Source organism: Amphiprion ocellaris, chromosome 22 (assembly GCF_022539595.1).
Source record: "Amphiprion ocellaris isolate individual 3 ecotype Okinawa chromosome 22, ASM2253959v1, whole genome shotgun sequence".
In the NCBI taxonomy this organism is placed as follows: domain Eukaryota; kingdom Metazoa; phylum Chordata; class Actinopteri; family Pomacentridae; genus Amphiprion; species Amphiprion ocellaris.
In genome coordinates this window covers 21,284,940-21,300,430 of record NC_072787.1, presented here as the reverse complement: position 1 = coordinate 21,300,430, position 15,491 = coordinate 21,284,940, and the positions used below count along the sequence as shown (strand labels likewise).

General features: G+C 41.3%; 1 protein-coding gene across 1 annotated transcript; it reads right to left on the bottom strand.

Annotated features, from left to right (window-relative positions):
• Positions 1 to 3,307: 3,307 nt before the first annotated feature.
• Positions 3,308 to 13,939, bottom strand: cdk13 (cyclin-dependent kinase 13). The gene is made up of 14 exons (XM_023271309.3): positions 11,839 to 13,939; positions 10,541 to 11,107; positions 10,292 to 10,450; positions 10,045 to 10,184; positions 9,700 to 9,870; positions 9,401 to 9,590; positions 9,223 to 9,279; positions 8,982 to 9,083; positions 8,804 to 8,881; positions 8,226 to 8,342; positions 7,999 to 8,130; positions 7,703 to 7,899; positions 6,535 to 7,029; positions 3,308 to 4,857 (listed from the first exon to the last, which is right to left on the bottom strand). Exons 1-14 carry the CDS (start codon positions 12,984 to 12,986, stop codon positions 4,157 to 4,159), a joined length of 4,254 nt encoding a protein of 1,417 aa, XP_023127077.1. The 5' UTR covers positions 12,987 to 13,939; the 3' UTR covers positions 3,308 to 4,156.
• Between the last annotated feature and the right edge of the window lie 1,552 nt (positions 13,940 to 15,491).

Genomic DNA, 15,491 nt, shown 5'->3' with positions numbered 1-15,491 from the left:
GCAGTCATTTATATTATGCTATCATCTGATACATTGATAAAGATAAAAGCCCTGGTGTCAGGTGTGATGTATTTATTAGCACTAAAGGCGGGAGTAGAAGACAGTCTCAGCAAAATCAACAATAAAGGGTAAAAGTACAAGAAAGAAAACTACGAAAACACCTTTGAGAAGAGACTTAAGATGATGCTGGCATCTTCAAATGAGGGAGACCTGTTGAAAAAAAAAGAAACAATCAGCATTGATAGCACCTAGTTTTACTGAAGGAGCTTAAATTATACTTAATGAAGCTTCAGTGAAGTTTTGTTAGTTGTTCGTTTTGGTGTTGTGGGGCTTTACGGGTGAACTTTTCCACCTGTATCTCCTCTCCTTGACTATTTAAAGGGTCGCTCACCCAGATTTAAAATTAAAATGAGTATTAATAACCTCTAAGATACACCAGTCTCACTCAGAGCCTGGTGTTTCTCACACATTTTGGTTGCAGGGCACATCTTTACATATGATTCTTGCTCAGTAAATCATCATAAATTTGACTAATTCCAGGGCACAGAGTTTGAGAAAATGGATGTAATTTGTAACAAGTGCTAAGCAGATAAAGAAAGTGGGGTGACATTAGTTTACAGAGAGCACAATGTCTCACACTTTGTTTATTTTAGTCAGAAATAACTTAAAAATGGTGCAATTACCAGGTTAAAATCTAAAGATTTGTGGGTTGTGTTGTGTGTCCACATTCTACCAATGTCTTCAAATGTGAACTTTACAAATGTTAACATGGAATTTGTTACTTTTGGACTGCTTCTTCCTGTTACTCATGTTTATGGAAAGCTAAGCTAATCGCTAAGCTAATTTATTTGTATAGCACAGTGGGCACACAAGGCAATTCAAGGTGCTTTACAATGGCAAAGAAATACATTCAGATAATTTATTGTAAAGATGATTTAAAAGTAGACATTAAGATCATACATTAAAATCGTAGAAATACAATATAAACATGCATTAAAAGTCAAGAAAATAGATTTAGCATATAAGAGAAAGCTGCAGTCAACAATCTGGTTTTCAGGCCTGATTTAAAAGAGCCGACAGTTTGAGCAGATCTCAGGCGTTAAGGAAGTTTGTTCCACAAGTGAGGAGCATCATAGCTGAATGCTGCTTCACTAGTCTTAGTTCTGGTTCTGGGAGCACACAGTAAACCTGTCCCTGATAACCTGAGGGCCCTGGAGGCTTCATATGGAGCTAATAAGTCTGTATTTTGGTCCAGTTTCCTGGTGTTGGTTCGGACTCTAGCAGCAGCATTCTGGATCAACTGCAGCTGCTTGATCGATTTCTTGTTAAGACCTGTAAAGACACCATTAGAATAATCTAACCTACTGAAATTAAATGCATGAACAAGTTTCTCTGTGTCTCCTCTAGACAGGAAACCCTTGATTCTAGCAATGTTCTTCAGGTGGTAATAGGCAGATTTAGTAACTGCTTTCAAGTGGTTGTTAAATATCAGGTCCAAGTCAATAATGACACAGAGGACAGACATGAATCAGTCTTCTTATTAAACCCTGGAAAAGAAATGGAGCAACTGCATTTCCATTAAAATTAGGAATATGCAGACAAAGACATGTGCTTGCATATAAATGTGACTTTAAAACTTTTTGAAGTGGATAAGAGTTGTTGCTTTCAAAGATATATCCTTTATTTTGAAAGGAGGCCATGTGACTATAATTTGCTCACCTGTGTTTCCTCTGGTTGGTTTTCAGAACTGATCAAGGCCTCACATGTGCTGAATGTTTGGATCCAGCAGATTTGACCCTAAAATACTGAGGATGTCATGAGGAGCAGTTGCTGAAGTGCAGGTATGTGACCAACATAAGGGGAAAACAAAAGCTTTAGTGATTTATACTGGACTTAAAGTTAATGAGCAGATGAAATATGTGTCCGCAGTGTCACATCTGCTTTTAACTTGATTTAAAAGTCGTATTTTTGTCATTTTTCAAGCTGGATATTGGCCTAAATCAATAAAACTGACCAAGTGTTGTGATTAGGAGTCACAGATTCCTTTTCCTGTCCCCATCTTCTCTTCAAATTGTACTCACTGTTGTTTCAATCACTCTCAAAAAATATGATGCTGTCAGTTTGACTGAAGCCACCGCAAATTCTCAGCAATCCATCATCCACGCCGTATTAATCACAGACTTGCTGCCATCCTTGTCATGAATTAGCTTTGCAGAATGGAACCCCTCTGAGATAATCGCTTTTTCATCAGCTGCAACGTGACCAATTCAGATGTGGGTATGATCGGTAAAACAAAGGGCAGATGTGTGTGGAAAATGTCTCTTTGTTCAGCTGCGTGTAGAATATCATTCCGGGGATGATCCTTCTGTTGTTGGTTTTTAGATTTCTGCTCCCCTACGTAGTTTGTTGTTGCATTTAAGGTCAGTTGAGCAACTCTTGGAATATTTTAATGTTTTCTAGTGCAAGTTCCTGCACTTAGATCCACCAAAATAGCTGTGAAACCTCTTAGCTGTGCTCTATAACAAGGCAGCTTAGGAGAAATCCTTTCATTTCAACATTGAGGCAGGGAAAAAAGGCAGATATTATGAGTGCAGCACCTTACTTTTCAAAGGTGAAAGTGGCAAAAAGGTCTACTGACACCCGGAAAAATTGATATCAAAGTTGGCATTAGGAAGGAGCATTCAGGAGGACTGGTTTGTGATCTCAGAGAAACAGGTTTTCCACTCGGTTCAAAGTGTGAGTTTAGTGCTTGAAGACAGACTCCACTGGGAGCTGTCATCTAGTGGAACATTTCCTTTCTTCCTGACAGTTGTGCTGCTCTGCATCTGTATTTGAGGTTGCGTATTATGTTGCCTGACGTGTGCCGCTATCTCACTCTAGATTAAAAAGTCACTCCTACTGTTAAAAACAGGTGTTTTTGTGCTACAAACGCTGCCAAAATATGTCAATTTTCATTATGCCGGCTTGCTCGGGGAGCTCGTCGACTTATGAACGGTGTACATGTTCAAGGAGTCGAGATTTAGTGCCGGTGAAATCGTAGTTGCCGGCTAAGGTCTGTTGGTTTTGAGTGAGACTGACAAGCGGGTACATTTGCCTGGAGTTTCAGCAGTGAATGCCAATCTGCATCATAGAAACCATATTCATCTGCTGCAATGAGCACACACTGCAGAGGCGAGAGCGGGGTGATATTTGACATGACACTGCCATCCAGTGGTGCAATCTGCGAAGTCTATTATTCCTGAAACACAATGTAGTGAAGGCAGCTGGCTGTGAGAACAATCGATGTAGTAATTTAACAAAACAATGATTCACTGTTGGCATTTCTTTAATAAACATTTGCCGAAAGAGGAGGGAAAGGGACAAATTATTTTAGTACAAAAAAAAAAAAAAAGACATTGTTTCCTTGTCAAACTCGGGGTTATGTGTTTTACTCATGATTTTACAACACCTACTGGCAACAAAAGGCATGTGGAATTCAGCGTGATAACAGCCTTTTTCTCCATTAAGTCAGATCAGATTTGCTGCAGTAGTCCAAGTGCTACCAGTCCATATCTTCAAAAAGCTCCCTGTGCTGATGCCTAATCCATCAACCCAGTCAAATGAGCCATCATTGTTTCAACATAATCTTGGCCATTTAAAAAAAATAAAAATAAAAAAAAAAAGGAGAGAGAGAAGAGGACACGACATTACTGGTCATATTCCTAATGGTGCTGATAAAGCACATCATCCATTTCCTTTCGTAGCTAAAATAGTTTCCGCCTACTTCAGTCAGTAGTGCAAAACATTAATACTAGTCTGCCCTGGAGCAATTACAGAAAGGCTAAGGTAGAGATTTTAAAATTTACCTGGCCTGATAATGTACACTCAAAATAGGTAAAAGTTTAATTTAAAAGACAGCAGAATAGATTACAAAAAAATATGAAAATGGTATGAGCAAGAAAAGCTCCCCCGGTGTTATTTCAACTGTCCTTCTGCAACGTACTCCACATTCCAGACTGAGGAGGAATACAATGCCTTACAGAGATTTAAGTTATTACAAACTGAATGTGCATTTCCAGATCTGTCCTGTCTGGCCTGAGAGGCTTCAGGCTCGTAGCGGAGTCCCCAAGCCTATTTTTTTTTTTGTTCTTTGTCACATGTCATTGTTTCCAGTCTTTCAAAAAGGCAGCCCTCGTCCTCTGATTGTTGCCGCCGAGTTCACGTGTGGAACAAAGCCGAGGGGTAGTGGTGGAGCCCCGACTTGGGAAGGGGAGCCCCAGGGTTGTCCTGGTGCGGGGATGGGCGGTGGAGGAGGTACGCCGTCTTTTCTCACCATGGCGTGGTTGTACAGGTGGATAGCTCCGGGGTTGGGCTGTCCCTCCACAGGTAAAGGGCTGTGATTGTACTCAAAGCGGTGATCCTTATCCCCGCTGAACACCATACTGCTGGGTCCAGTCGCTCCGGCGCCGGGTGGGAAAGGGTCCGGGTGGGCCGGCGCCAGAACCCCAGCGGCGGTGGAGGAGCTGGCAGCCTGGCCGGGCCCGCTAAACACCTCTCTGAGAGTGTGAGGGGGCAGGCCTCCACCTAGCATGTGACCCATGTAGCTGTCCCCGAACCCTGCAGGAGTAAAAGGGGGAGGAGGCAGATGGCTGTATTCTCCCCCGTACCCAGAACCTTCTGCAGTAGGGAGAGGAGGGTAGTCTGGCTCTGGGGGTCTCCCTCCATCACCTCCACCTGCAGATGCTATAGGGGGAGCGTGGCCCGTCTTGGGCTCTGGTGGCGGCTGCCGGTAGTCCAGGTCCGCATGCGGAGGTGGTTCTGGAGGCTCAGGTGGTCTCTGGTCAGGGGGCAAGATGGAAACTCCACCTACCTCAGACACTGAAAAACAAAAACAATATTGCTTTGTAATTTTGGGTACAACACAAATGTAACGTCACATTTATGTACAGAATTACATAGCTTTTGGATAGAGATGCAACAGTTAGTTAACCCTTAGATGCATGAGTGATTGGACCATCCACTCTTCCATAAGTGGGTCAAAAATGACCTGCATAAGAATCAATGTGTGTTATGCAAAGAATATTAAAATTGTATTATATTTTTGTTGACACAAAAAGGCCTTCATGTTTGAAATGTGTTTATTTTTCACTTTATAACAGATTTTGAACATTTTGACATTTGCAAAAGAAGAATATTACAGAGAACAGAAATAGAAGAATCATCCATTGGTCAACATCCATTTGGTAGACATTTTTCCACTCTTGTCCTCCAGCTGTTGCTACTCTCTGTCCCTCCAAGTTTGTGCTCTGCATCACCTCTTGTATGATATTATCAGTGATGAAGAGCTTGGGGTATTAATACATATATTACAATTTATTTAAGTAAAACAGGTAACCTAAAAATTTAAAGGGAATGATACAAAAAACCAAACATGTTTTCTGAGGAATAGCTGGAATATGAAATGATAAAAATGACCTCACCAGGTCATTTTTGACACATTTATGCATCTAAGGGTTCAACCTCTTAAAAGGAAAACAACCATTTTGCTGATTTTGGTAAATGTGATCATTTACTGCTTTTTTTTGACCAACATTATGTTAAACTGAAACTATCTTTAGAACTACTAATCTGACAAAACAATATATTCAATGAAGTTACTGTCGAAAATTACAACTGACATTTTTCAGATGATTAATGGTTTATAGAATCAATATCTAATAAGGAAATCAACAGCAGATTTATTGGTAATAAAATAGTTGTTCGTATGTTTTCTGTAATTTCTTTGTTTTATTTTCTTTATTTTCTAGCTATTTAGGAAGAAAGGATCAGGAAATATTAATAAATGGCATCCTAATATAAGGATATGGCTTCTTTCAGACTAATAGTCTTTCTAGCAATGTACATTACTGGTTTCTTCATATTGGATAAATTCTCTAATTCACTTAACATTTACAAGAGCACTTCCCAAAGACTGTTTTCTTTATAAATCATTTCATCCAGTAAAGTAATGCTGATAAGCTTTGTCACTGACCTATGACAAAGAACAGTTTCAGAACAAAATGCACAATAGGGTTACAGCCGTTTTAGTAATGGTTGAAAAGCTTTTAAATGAAATGTCGTCATCGGTCCAAAATAAACATTGACAGAAAGATAACACCTATCAGGTTCAAATATTAGCTTTGCTGAAACATGTTGCGCTAAAATAAATACGGCAGGTTTTATATGTCTGCGAGTTAGATTAGTTTTCTTATTTTGCTCGGTGAATGTGTGCCTTTGAAAAGCACTGCATATTGTCTGCACCTGCCAGAGAGGCATCAAAATTAAAACAAAAAGAAAAGCATAATAATATTAATTCCACCCAGGGGAGATCTGATGCTGTCTGCAATTAGGTGGGGAAAATATGTGCATATATCAGTTTCGGTTATTGTTCTAAATGAGTGTCAGGAAGAATCCTTCATTAAGCTTCATTATATCAGTTGAATGAATCTCCTTTTTTTTTTCCTTTTTTGCTGATCTGGAGTTATGAAGAAAACCTATGTTGAAAAGAAGGCTCACCTGGAGAGACTGGGCTGGGCTCTGGAGGCTGTTTGACCTCTGGAGGTAGAAGCGGTGCTGCTGCTCCAGCAAGGTTGGTGCTTTCTGTTCCTTCTCCACTGTCGCTCGGCTCCTGCCTCTGAGCCTGTTGAGCCTGCAGGAGCTGAGCTAGCAGCATAGTCATGGCTGTCTGTGTAGCAGCTGCTGCCTCGCCTTCTGGAATACTTGACGGTGCAGACATGGGGGGTGAAGGAGGCTTGGGCATCGGAGGTGTGCGAGGTACTCCTGCCGGGGCAGTGGGCTGGGGAGGCTTGGCGGGTGCTGGCTGGGAAGGAGGCTCAGCTGGGTCAGTGGGAGCTAAGGCTTTAGAGAGCTGCTGTAATGTCTCCTGGTTGACCTTTGTGCTCATAGACTGGACAAACTGGGCTGTGTTGGCTGAACTCTTGGGCTGGCCAAAGAAGTTCAAGAGGACTGCCAGCTGCTCCTGAGTGAACTGTGAATTTGGACCCTTTGGATCTGGAAGGAGACATATAATTAACCTGAGCATAGAGACTGGTTGTGTGGGATGAAATATTCTAAACACGAGGTTCATTTAACAGGCGTATGCGGAGGCTTTGACTCGATGAAAAGGTCAAATTGAAAATAATTTTGTCAGAAAGAAAATATGCATACACTTGTAATACCAGTATCACTCTCCAAAGTAAATGATTAGTAGTTATGCAAAACAGGTCCAACTAGACTGATTCATCATTGGAATGGGGATGAACTGTGTCCACGTACTACACACCTAAACAGTACTGTAGAAAGCAGATGACTATAGCTTTGCAGGTGTGTCTTTAAAGATTTATGACCTTCACAGGAAAATGGATGGAAATTAATAAAGTGAATGATGAGTTTACATTGTGAATCAAACAGGATTTAATCCTAATTACTCTGCAAAACAGCTGATCTTGTATGACCTCAAAAATCACAGAAGTAAAAAGTGGTTGCACAAATCACAGAAAAATACATGGAGTTACTCATTTATTATGTACACTGATTGTACTTGTTTTAGATTAACTGCATCATAATCAAACAACACGCTGTCTGCAGGCAGCTTTCACTGAGAATAGTGCTGCACAAAGTTCTATATTGGTTACTGGTAAGCTAATAATAAGACAGTACAAACACAAATAGCATTTAAACTCACCAAGCAGTGCAGAAGCAGCTGCATTCTGGGCTTTGATACCTCCAGGGGCAGAGAAACCCTGCGGAGTGTTACTGCGACTATCATCGAGGCCCAGCTCTTTGCGGGGTGCTTTAGGGGCTGCGAGTTCTTCTGGCATCTGCTTCTGCCGTCTGCGTTTCTTACTCCACAGCTCATGACAGTCCTGCCACAGTGGAAGGCTGTCGAGATGGAAACAGTTAACATGGGCAGGAAAAAGCCATACCTATGGTTACACACTATAGGATCAATATATTGACGCAACATGAACCAGAACATACTCTGGTGGAGGCATCTTGTCTGGATCCACGTCCTTGAGAAACTCGCTACCCAATGCTTGTTCAGCCGTGCAGCGTTTGCTGGGGTCCAAGTTTAGCATGTGGTCAAACAAGTCCAGAGCTGATGGAGGGATGCTGAACAACAACAGGAGTACAAGGTCACTGTGAAATGTAATGCTGGAAAACTGATTCCATAAATATATGATTAGACATCATGAAAATTGACTTACAAAGCAAACTCCTCTCGTAACCGTCTCCGGTACTGCTTCTTTGGTTTCATGGTGTTGAAGAAGGGAAGCTTTATTACATCTGGCCAGACAGCGGGGCAGGGGCTGCCGCATATTCGGCTAGAATAAAGAAAAGCATTTGTTGTAGCAGAATGCAGCAAATGTGGACATAATAGGCTATAGAACGGTGCATCACATCTGCTTCCACTAGAACTCATTCTCCAGCCTTCCAATAACTGGTGGGAAGTGAGGAAAGTAAATCAGAAAACAAAGAAAATAACACACTTGTGTTTCTTCAATTTCATAGCTCACAGCAAAATTTTAGGGTTTCCAGCTGCAGAGGCGGCCTGCCTCCGCTGCATTAAGTCTTCTAAGCTTTCCTTTAACAAAGGGAGTCATGACAAAACAAGTGAAGCTTTTTAATCAAAGAACAGTGGGGACTATCAGTGGGGAAAATTAGCGCCACTTCTGCTTCCTGTGTTAGATAGCTGAAACAATTTCTCAATCTATGTCTTTGGTTAAAATCGCTTCATCGCTGCATGGGAATCAATCTTTGCTGCAAGAATTTAGCCTTCATTTACCTGATAAGCTCCAACTGGGCAAGTTCCTGGTTCGCTTGAAAGATGGGTTTCTTTGTGAACAGTTCTCCAAGAATACATCTGTGGCAGACAAAGCAAGATTATGATTATGTTAACAAGTGACCTGGTAGACAATCATAAGCATAAGTTAGCTTAAAAGCAATATCAGTCCTGCTCTTACCCGCAACTCCACACATCAATTGCAGGCGTGTACCTCTCTTCACCCAGAAGCAACTCTGGAGGACGGTACCATAGTGTGATCACTTTATTGGTGTATGGTCGACTGAAAATGACAACACAAAAAGGCAACATCCGTTGGTTAATAACATAATCACACATTAATGTAGCAGTAATGCCTGAAGAATGCTCATAAGGCAAGATTTACAGTTGAAATACATGTACCAAAAATACAGAACACTCACCTTTCTTCAGAGTTATACAGCCGAGCAAGACCAAAATCTGCAAGCTTTATTTGACCTCTGATTGGAAGGAAAGAACAACACTGATTAAACCAAGTTCAGAAAACATCCTTGACAATGTAATAAGCATAACAAGAGCATTAATTCTGGCCGAGTGAAAAAGACAATCCAGCAGTCTCACTTGTTATTGAGCAGGATATTGGAGCACTTGATGTCTCTGTGCAGAAAATTCTTCTTGTGGCAGTAATCAAGGCCCTCCAGCAACTGTCGCATGAAAGACTTGATGTGGCTCTCATTGAAATGTACCAGGCCCGACTCAAGCAAGCCCATCAGGTCATGATCCATGTATTCGAATACAAGATAAAAAGCACCTGAGGTAAAGGGAAAAGACATCAATTATCCAACAAAATTTGTCATATTTATCGGCACTGTTTACATGCTAATAGAAGTCATATATCTGTGTACAAAAACATACAGTACCTTTATCATTCTTGAAATCCAGAGCATCCTCCTTGTCTGTGACAATCTCCTTCATGTTTATGATGCTTTTGTGGTTGAGTTGTCGCAAAATTTTAATCTCTCTGATAGCTGTGATTGGGAAGCCCTCCTTTTCGTTGTCCAGTCGAACCTTCTTCAAAGCCACCATTTCAGCTACAGGACAAAAAAGAGAAGTGAAACTTGAGACAAAATCAGGAGCCGGTGCCATCCTAACCAGACTTTTATGTCAAATAAAAAAACTTTGAAAACATTAGTATCATCAACTTTTTTTTAACTGCTAAAGAACTCAGAGAATCATTACAAATGAATGAATGAATGAAAACTTACCGGTGTCTTTGTCTTTAGCTTTGTATACTTGACCATAGGTGCCTTCCCCTGTGATTCCAATGATCTCAAACTTGTCCACACATCGTTTTCCCCAGTCTATCTCAGTTTCTTTAATTTCACCATATCTTGGGCCACAAATTCTGCAAATTACAAAAAAAAAAATATATTTGAGAAGAAGCAACATCAGCACAACAACAAACAGTAGCAGTGGAAATGAGGATTTAAGTCTAAATGTACTATGACATACTTGGGTCTTCTGCGAAGTGTTTGGGACTTTTTATCATCAGGTGGGCTGTGCGGGGACGATGTGCCACCAGGAAGTTCAGGGGGCAGAGGCAAGTCGGTCAGAAGTGGACGAGCCTTCCTCTCTGACTTTTTCTTCCCTGAGAGTGAGCTGTCCTTCAAGCTGCAGAAATTACAGAAGAAAGAGCATGAGCACACAAAACTATTAAGTAAAAAGAACAAAAAATGCACAAATCTTCAACGTCACCCATACCTTTCTCCTTTGTCCATCTGCTCAAGAACTGTTTGGGGGATTGGTAGCGATGACAGTGTGGAGATGAGTGGAACAGCGGCTCGTTCCTTGTCTTTTGCTTGTCCAGTTGCTGGTGCTTTCCTCTTGTCTCGATGCACAGAGTCGTCCTTCCCCTTTCCTTCTCTGTCCCTGCTGGTCTGGTGCTCCGTGACCCTCTTTGATGACCTGTCAGAGGGGGACTGAGGCTGGCTCGATGTGGGAGTTCTAGGTCCCTTCTCTGGCTGAGGTGGAGAGGGAGGGCGACCCTTCCTGGCTGCGTGATTTGATTTCGGGCTCGGCTGATGAGTGGATGAGGGACCCTTGGTTGGAGTCGAAGTGTTGCTGGAGTTCTTGGCCTTGGCAGCGGCTTCTGCAGCTTTAGCCTTTTTCTGCTTACTGAGTTCAGCAGCGAGACTGGTTTTAAAAGTGAGTGTGCTTGGCGAAAGACTAGAGGGGCGACTGCGGGAGCGAGAGTGGCGGTGGCGGCTGTGGGAACGCGAATGTCTTGAGGTTAAATACGGGCTTCTGCTACGTGACCTAGCAGATCGCCTGAAAAGACAATGATATTAACAACTTGTTAAATTTTGCCATGAATAGTGCATGTACAGGAGGGTATTACAGCCAGTCTACCTTTAGAAGTCTCATATAGTTTTTTTTTTTTTTTTTTTTTTTTTGTCATTTAACACACTAGGTAGTCCAGACATGCCAACAAATACAGTAAGAAACCACAAATAAAAATGTAATGATTTTGTCTGACTTGGGTTTCAAACTATATAAATAAATATTAATTTCATTATCATTTTTTGGGGGTAAATTAAAAGGTCAGAACATGATGACTAATGTTTCCCAAGAGCCTCAAATGTCTTCTGCACTTAACCAAAACACAATCATTTTCAAAATTAAGAAGCTGGCATTCAGATGATTTTTAACTTTTTAAAATTAATCAAACAGATTATCAAAATATGTGGCAGTAAATTCCATGGCTAACAACTAACCAGCTAATTACTGTAGCTCCAGAAAGCTAATGCTGGGAATTAATGCCCAGCTGGCCATAAAGCATTAAAAAATTAAATCTGTGCTGAGTTTGGTGGAGATAAGTTTGTGTATACAAATGTTTCATTATGAGGCAAGACTCGTACAAAAACCCTGAGTCCTAATTGGTCAAATCTAAAGCAGTGTTGGCATGTAATGAACAAATCCAGTAAATTCACTATGCCAGTAGAGGACACTGAACAAACTGCACACACCATCATCCTCTTAGTTGCACTGTAAGTACTCACCTGACATCTGGACTTGGGCTTAGGGACTTCCTATATGGACTTCGTGATCTCCTGCGGTTTCCATAAGGACTTGAGCCAAACTCGCCTTGTTCATATGGACTGTGTCGGCCATAACTTGGTGACCTGCGCCAGGTCACCGGGCTCGCAGGGGATCGCTTCCGCTTGTTGCTTGAGTATGAGCTGGGTGACTTTGGCACATTATAGGCCCCATACATATCTGCATCCCGACTGTAATATGTGGAACTGGGAGAAAGTCTTTTGCTCCCATAAGTTGGACTTCTTCTAGATATCAGCTGGTTATAGCCACCAGGGGACTGGTAGTTATATGAATATGATGTCCCATAGGGACTTTCTGCTTTAAAACCAGGACTTCTCCTGTATGCCCTGAGGTCATCTCGGTCATCTCTGTAGGATTGTGGAGCATCTCTGTATGCAGACGGGGGCTCTTTGTCAGATCTTGTTTTACTTCTGTGCCTTTTTGAATCCCTTTTATCTGCAGATTGTGAGGACTGGGTTGCAGATGTTCTTTTACCATTTCTGTCACTGCTCCTTGTAGTGTCTCTGTGATTTTTAGAGCCACTTAGGCTACCTCCACTCCTGGCTTTTGAGGAGTCTCTCTCACGACTCTGACGGTCCTTTTTCCTGCTCAGCTCCTTCTCTGGCTTGCTCCTCTCGGATGGTCCCCTAGTTTGTTCGTCCTTGCTGAGGCACAGAGCCTCCCGGTCTCTCGGGTGACTTCTGTCCGGCGTTGCTGGTCCATTATAGTCACCAAAGTCAACATCACTGAGTCTGTCCACGGAGAGACTGTCAGCTTGGGGGTCAAGTTTAGGAGAGGGGCTCCCAGAAAACCGTTCCGACTGGGAGCTCACGTCATCATACTCCACCAATGTCCGAAGTTCAACCTCTTTTTCAAAGGCGCTTTTTCGGTCATTGTCAGCGTCTCCTGTTGTACCGGTGTGCCACAAGTCTCTTTCCTTCGGCTGCCTGCGTTTCTTTCTCCTAGAAGCCGATGACCGCCTCTTCTCACGGTGTCTCTCTCGCTGAGCGGCACCGCTCCCAGGTTTACTACGCCTGTCCTGCCTATTAGCATTTCTCTGTGCAGAGGGGCTCCGTCCCCGACCCTCACGAAGCACCTCTGAATTAGGCATTTATCTACCAAATAAACACTATAGCCACGTCGAGAATAATATTATATTATGTATTTCACCTATGTCCCTTGCTGTGTTGTGAAACAAAACATTGGGCTAGCTGTGTAACAGGCTAGTTAGCTAACGTTACAGCAAATTCACAATTAGACAGCCAGCCAGCTAGCTAGCTAGCTAGATCACAAGCTTAACATTAGCATTGCAAAGCTAGCACGTCTGAGGTTCCAGATAAAGTGAGTTACTCCCGACGGTAATTCATGACACTTGTTGCCAGTAGATTCCGTCGCACAAAATTCACAATATGCTGATTATTTATTGAGGCAGTCGATACTCAACCATTGTATTCCAGGACGGACGTCTCTCAGAATTGCTAGCTAGTGCTAGTCGATTTAGCCGGCTAGTCTCCGCCAGCTAACTGTGTCCAGCTAGACAGTCGCATTCCATTTCATGGTCAAAGCACAGGCCCAATGCAGTTCCAAATTTAAAATCCAGTTCTTCTATAATGTCACAGTCCGTGCAAGCATGTAAATCCATTCACCGGATAGTGTTAAAGTGTGAGTAAAAAACTCCGTCTCCTTCTCACAAACTTCTTCTCGCCTTCCATCACACTCCAATGTGCAACAAGGAAGTGAATAGCACGCGAGTTGGCTGGATAGTCGCCGCTAGCTTGTTAGCCGCTTAGCATCTTAGCCAGCCAGCTTTCTTTTCTCCTTGCGTGGAGTTCAAGGCAACTCAGTCAATATGCAGGAAAACAATGCCATTCAAAAACACATCTGCTCTCACGTATCCCGCCTGGCCGGTTCTCCCCCTGAAAACAGCATTATCCAAAAGTGGCAAACGTCCCTCCGCGTAAGATGGCTCCGAAATCCCTGGAATTTCTTTAAAAATATTATAACTTTGTTCGCAATGTGGCTAACGGTACAGCTCGCCTGGGCCCAGACGGCTTTCAAACTACAGGCCTTGTGCGTCGGCGTCAACCAATGGTACCCGTATGCGTAATCCAGATCAGCGGTTACGTCAACACGAAGGGAAACCCCTACCTTCAAAATATAAAGATAACACTATGATTACAGGAAATACAAAATGTGACATTAAAGAAAACTGTACTTTCCATGCATCACGTAAACGGCACACTAGATCATTTGTCTTTCGATTAGAACTCATACAGCATATACATTACGCAGTCATGTTTACATATTTTTATTTTTAGGCGCATATAAAACATACTTTACTATTATATGAATCACACTATAGCATGCAGCACAAGCATATAATGTAATTACAACCCTTAAAGAACTAATTTCCATTTTGGTCTCTAAGCCGAGTTTGCAGGCTTAAGTGAATGTTGTGACTTATAATCACACAAACAGCACATTTGTACTACATAGTACAGATATTTGTGTCCTTCCATGTTTTTGCACCTTATTTCATGTTATCTGGGAATGAGTTTCTACTATTCCAATTCTAAATATTAGCAAGGAACTATCTGATTTGATTCTATTATACAAAAAACTGAAGACATACTGTCATATCCATATATTTTTAAATCTAGTATGGTAAATAAATTATAGCATGTGACAAACGTGTTATACATTCAGCTGAAGCGTGAAAGAGGATAAACACTCTAAAAGCTGACAGAAATTATTTCCATTTTAGTCTCTAAGCCAAGTTTGCAGGCTTAAGTTAAAGTTGTGGCTTGCACATTTATTAATTGTAGGTTTTATCACAAAATAGAATATTTTTACTATGTAGTACACATTCTGCCATTTATGTTGTTGCCTAAAGAGTTTGTGCACCTTATTTCATGTTATCTTAACTTCATTCATGTTATCTCTTTTTCCATACCATCTAAATCTTTTTCCTGTTATCCTAAACATTAATTAAAGAATTATTTGATTTGATTCTACCATATGATACAGCCATGACATACTGTCATATTTACATATTTTAAAATGTACATTGTGTGAAATAAAAAATAGCATAAAACACAAGCAAGTTGTTATTCATAGAGCAGAAGTAAAAAACAAAAGGATAAAAACTCTAAAAGCTAATAGAACTTATTTTCATTTTGGTCTCTAAGCCCAGTTGAAAGTGAAAGTTGTGACATGCAGATTTATTCACTGGTTTTACCATTATCATTAATTAGAACACTCAAAATTCATTTGTCATTAATATATTCCCTCTAATTCCTAATTAATACATACATTAAACTAAAACAGAAGGGAATATAGGGTTAATGCTTCTGATAGTCTGGGCCAGGAAAAGTTACACTGGCAAAAGAAATCTTTACATGTCTGGAAACAATTTGTTTTATCAGTATGTGTCAGAACAGCACGTATAGGACAAAGTGTTATGGAATCAAAGTATTAACGGGGCACCAGGCATACCTTTATCACAAAACAAGGCAATAAAAATCATTACCCAAGTGAGGTAAAACTAATAGTAATGTTACGAGTTCATAAAGTTCGAGTTGTGAAATCCCTTGCAGATTTAAGGGTAATGATCAAT